Source organism: Etheostoma spectabile, chromosome 2 (assembly GCF_008692095.1).
Source record: "Etheostoma spectabile isolate EspeVRDwgs_2016 chromosome 2, UIUC_Espe_1.0, whole genome shotgun sequence".
NCBI classification, from domain to species: domain Eukaryota; kingdom Metazoa; phylum Chordata; class Actinopteri; order Perciformes; family Percidae; genus Etheostoma; species Etheostoma spectabile.
This window is the reverse complement of record NC_045734.1, coordinates 22,701,031-22,706,241: the sequence shown is the minus strand read 5'-3', so window position 1 is coordinate 22,706,241 and position 5,211 is coordinate 22,701,031. Positions and strand designations below refer to the sequence as shown.

Genomic DNA, 5,211 nt, shown 5'->3' with positions numbered 1-5,211 from the left:
AGCGCTCTATCGTATTGATTAAGGGCAGATGGCTCTGTCTTGCATCAGCGGGGGGAGGGGGGGACCCTACTATACACAAAAATACACAATACAAAAAAAGTCTGCAACATTGTTTCAGCCTGTAGGGTTCTGCACAACACCACGCAGGAAAACAGGTTGCCATAAATGTAGTGAAGGAGCCAGATGACCCGATAGCATTGTCCAGCGCAACCCCAACTGGGGGCTATACGAAGGAAACAGGATATTATTCCTCGCTATAGCTTTATGTTTGGCAATGATATTCAAAACAGGAAATATGACGATGCACAACATTTTTCTTTATTCTTCAGGTTTTCTTTGGTCTTTTAAAGTGTTGTTAATGATCACAAGTCAACGATTTCTTTTTGCTATTGACCGACATATTTCGGCTTGTTTTCCAGCCCCTCTGCAGTCAGGAGACAGGGTCGGGGTGGTGGTCCAGTCTCACAGCAAACAGTTCCCTGGCTCTGACTCATGAAAAAAAACACGAGTAAAATAAAGGACCCTGCATAAACTCCACTACCGTGTGTTTATTTAAATATAAGTAAACCTACATGTAGGCGTAAGAGATTGCAAAAAAGGTCTGTATATTACTTTTAGGACTATAGCATAAATATGTCAAGGATGTATAAATTAAATAAACTTCATCTGGAGTCCGATTTACTACGGACAACTGTTGACCGCATCAGTGATCTCTTTCCATTCTGCATTCTTTCTACAGCCTACAATTCCAGTTTTTAGGATACCAAATAATCACAGTTTCAATCTCCACCTCTAAAAAGTGCTGCTTCTAAGCCAAATTATGTCTAGTCATGTTGTAAATTGTAGGGGCGAGGCCTCAAAACTGAGAATATATGGCTGTGATATTCAAAGTACAATTGTAAATGCATGACCATTCTTACACTCTGATTGGTGTGGTACGTTTCATGAATCACGCGTGAAGTCGTAAGATGATTTCTGCGCTGGTTTCTACGTTAGGTTGATAAATGAGGGCCAAAGTATCTTCTAATAGTCTGAGTTCATTTCCAGTGCAGAACATTTGATTTTTTGTTTAATTTAACTATTTTCGAGCTGTTTGCCTGTCCTCCTTTCACTGCACTGTCTGCTACAATTTTTGAACTTTTACAACTTTTGAATTGATTTTGTCATTTCCGTGTCCTTTTTTCAGTCACAACTAGAAACTCACCATTCTGTGGAGATTGACTCTGAAGTTCATATTGTCATCATGAAGAAAGGCATCAGCGTACTGGTCCTATGACACACAGAGGTGAAGTTAGAACAAAGTGTGGAGGGTGCAAATGTTGCAGCGGTGTGGATGCTCCTACCTCGGCTATGCAGGTGAGGATGATTAGGCACAGTCTGGCACTGTTGAGGCGATGCTCATCTGGAAAAACACAGTTATGAGACTTAGCAGGTCAAAGGAAAACAGAGGTTAAGGCAAATTTGCTTTGCATGTTGCACTGGTGTTTTGGGAGTGACTGAAAGACATTTGCTGCTGCTGACTAAGGGCCGTGACACACCAACCCAATAATCGGCCATCGGACAGTCGTTGGAGGTTGGTGACTCGAGTCTGTTTGATGTGTTTCGTGCCATCGTCCATCCGAAGTGGTCCGGAGTGGCCGTCGGCCTTTATTTTGGCCGACCTGACATGCTCGGTCGGAAGGTGGGCACTGCCTGCAGTCAGACTCAAATGACTAATCTGATTGGTAGAGTGCAAACCCGGAAACGAGGATCGGGATGAGCGTGACTACAGTTTCTCGAAATCTGACAAAAATCTTTTAAACTGACCTTTGTCGATCTAAAATGAAGACAGATTCAGCAACTGCATGGCCTATTTCTTACTTAAAATGTTTTCAGAAACACGTTTCGGTGAGTAAAATATAGTAAAATATGAGATCGTATTTGAGCCGCCATTACAGTCTGGCTTTGGATTTCCGGAGACACCAGACTCAAGTGACGCGTTCGTCCAGTCAGCTGCAAGGTTTTTATTTTTTTTTGGTGACAATAAAGATTAGCACTACTGTTATGCTGTTATGGAGACACATTACATCACGTTGCTTTGGTGTTTCGAGGCACTTTTTTGACCAACTAAGGGAGACTGATCAGGCCAACTGCCTTTGTTGCCGAGTGTCGGCCGTCTGGTTGGTGTGTCAGGGCTTTAAGACAACCCTGTGAGGACACACTCTGGACAGAAATGAAGAAGAAAAAGTTAAGAATGAAGAATTATATGAAGGATGGTTGAAAGACAAAGAGGAGGACAAGAAGGCCTCCTTTTACCTTTAGTATCCTGCATTACAATGGAGGCGTACTTGAGGAAGGTGATGAGAAGGTTGCTGGTTTGCAGGTTGGGATCCAGGGGCAGCTCTGGGTTGTTCATCACTAAGCAGAAGATTCAAATTAAAAAGTTCAATCACTGAAAATAAAAATTCTAACCAACGTTTTCTCTATATGAAACGGAAAGAAAGACCATCATTATGATAAATCAAACTTTTAAGTCACACAGCGTGCGGCCAGTTATTCCAAAAAAGAATGACGTCCAAAAAAACTGGGCCTAAAGTTCACGGTTTAAAAATGAGAATAAAAAGAGACGTTGCACTTGTTTGGGCAGATGGAGTGCTCATTAGACAAATAACAGCATTACAAAAAGCGAGTCTCATTACTGTAGCTACTGTAGCTTGCGGTGTTGTGTGGACAAGAATCTTTCACCATTAAGATAAATCTCTGTTCGCTGAAACATGCAGCTTGTTTCATGGATAAATGATGAGCCGTCATTTCTAGACCCCTCTGCTTCCCCGCAAACCCTTATTTGTTTCCTTGTTCCTGATAACATAGCAGTGCCAAAGGATGATTTCACACTGTCAGAAACATATCATCCCATGGGGCTATACTGTAGAAGGACAAGATGTGTTCCTGACAAGCGATTGCAGGTAAGTACGGAGTGGGCCCTCTAAGTGCCAGAGCTCCCAAGACATGGCGTCCTGTAACGCACGTTGCATGTGAAACATTCATCAGTATTTGAAGCTGGGAGTTAATATTTTATACAGAAAATGGCTTTTAGGTTTGAAGCAATGGTGGGAGAGCTGGCCAGAGATAGAAACATGCACCTTTTACCAGTTACAGCATGTGTGCATGCAAAATATCTTGCTTTTGAATGTGCTGGCCATAGAATTCACCTCCCATGAAACCTAAAGTGACAGCCATGCTCTTAAGTTCAAAATATAATAATATGTGCTTGGGATGGTGTAATACTCTGATTATTAAGATGTCATAAACCCACATTAGAAGTGTCATTTACTGTGTATGAGCACCTCTCTTCTATCAGATAACCTTAAAAAAAAAATCTATTTAATATTTGAAAAGGCTGCTGGTGTGCCTCTGTATGTCGAAGTGTGTCTACTCAAGGCAAAACAGCAGAGCTTTTAAAAATCCTTTACTAACCCTAACCCATGAGAGCATAACTTTCAACTATACACTTTACCATAAAGACTTACATCTAAACTTAACTTTTACTACATTGCTAAAACCATTCTACTCTGACTGGTGAAACACAGAGTTACCATAACCCCTGCTGTGATCTGCAATTTCATGTGTCACTGCTTCTTAGTTCCATCTCAGCTTCTCCAAGCTGCACAAAAAGTGGCTCCACAAATTGACATGAAGGCAGAAGTAGAAAAGTAGACCCTTAGACTAAGATCTTTTCTTTCGAAAAGCAATGGGCATGAAACACTAGCACAGTTTTTATTAGGTAACTGCCAATACCATGTCCCTCACCTGGACAAAATAAATTGCTGGACCAGGGTTGCCCTTAAGGTGTGGTTTAACAAATGTTAAAAAATAAAAAAATAATAAAAAACTCCATCTGGAGAAACATGCCAAAATATTGAAATGGTGGCATATGACTCAGAGTTTATACCATTGTGTCTAGATATGCAATTCAGGCAGTGGGCATACAATGGTATTAGAGCCTACTGCACTATAGCTGATAAGGATGGCCTACAGTCTTTTACCCACATCTCTAAAGCATACAGACTGGGGTGAGAGGATAGGTTCAGATATTTCCAGGTCAGAGACTACTTTAATAAGGAAATCAAACAAACAGATAATAGGGATACCGATCTGATCAGTATATTTACCGATGCATAGAAGGCTAAAGACTATAAACACTTAATATCAGAAATTTATAAAAGACTAAACTAATCTACCTTCCAGGTTGAGCAGAAATGGGAGGGGGAGTCTGGCCTGGAGATATCTGAGGATGACTGGAGAACTGTTTGGGTGGGTCAAGCTAAGACCACATACTCCGGAGCCTGGTGTGAATTTTGTTGGAAGAATATAATAAGATTTTTTGTGACCACTAAATTGAAATCTAAACAGCAGGGTTTCCAGGGACAGGATAAATGCTGGAGACATTGTGGACAGACAAAGGCAGATCACTTTCATATATTCTGGTCCTGCCCCCTTATTCAACCATATTGGCAAGACCATGCTGGAGAACTTCGGTCAATCTTTGGTTTAAAAGTTGATTTTTCTTTTATTACACTGTATTTGGGTAAAATCCCAGTTGGCCTTATGGCCCGCGACAACTACCTTTATCAAGTGCTCCTGGCTGCAAGCAAGAAGGCAATTACATGGAAATGGCTGCAGACAAATCTGCCATCAAGGACTGACTGGATCACCATTGTTAACGAAATACAATGCATGGAAAAACTGACCTTTACCCTACGGACTGAACAGCATACAAAGTACTGGGAAAGGTGGACTTCATATTATTTAAAGAGTAGCTCAATGTCTGTGTGAACGATTACTCCATCATCTAACACTGATTTACTTTTATTCTCTGTCTTTGAGCTTTATTTCATTTTTTTGCTTATTTGTTTATTTGTCATTGTAGTTAAAAAGAACTGAACAATCACATAAAAAGAAAGTTTCAAAAAGAAAAGCAATGGGCATCACCGAGATAACATCCCTGTTTTCTGCAGTCTATGTCTCCCCAAATAAAAACAAAAAGTGTATGACTTACTGTCTAAGGAGGGCGGCGTAGTGCCAAGTGGTGTTGTAGGTGTGGTTGGAGTAGGGGTGGCGGGTGTGGTTGGGATGTCCATCTCAGGGTGGCTCTGTTGATAGAGCAAAAACACATTTGTGAAATGTCATTAATAGTGAAAAGCTGTCCAGTGTCTCATAACGTAAAAAAAA

The 5,211-nt window shown here is 40.9% G+C and overlaps 1 protein-coding gene across 6 annotated transcripts in view; it reads right to left on the bottom strand.

Moving 5' to 3' along the window:
- armh3 (armadillo like helical domain containing 3) overlaps positions 1–5,211 on the bottom strand; it is a gene marked incomplete at its 5' end in the record, with an annotated part of 23,448 nt that overhangs the window by 10,991 nt on the left and 7,246 nt on the right. For all 6 annotated transcript variants that reach the window (XM_032499480.1, XM_032499490.1, XM_032499499.1 and 3 more), the window contains 4 exon segments: positions 1,205–1,270; positions 1,344–1,402; positions 2,296–2,397; positions 5,039–5,132. In XM_032499480.1, the coding sequence (XP_032355371.1) occupies positions 1,205–1,270; positions 1,344–1,402; positions 2,296–2,397; positions 5,039–5,132 (321 nt within the window).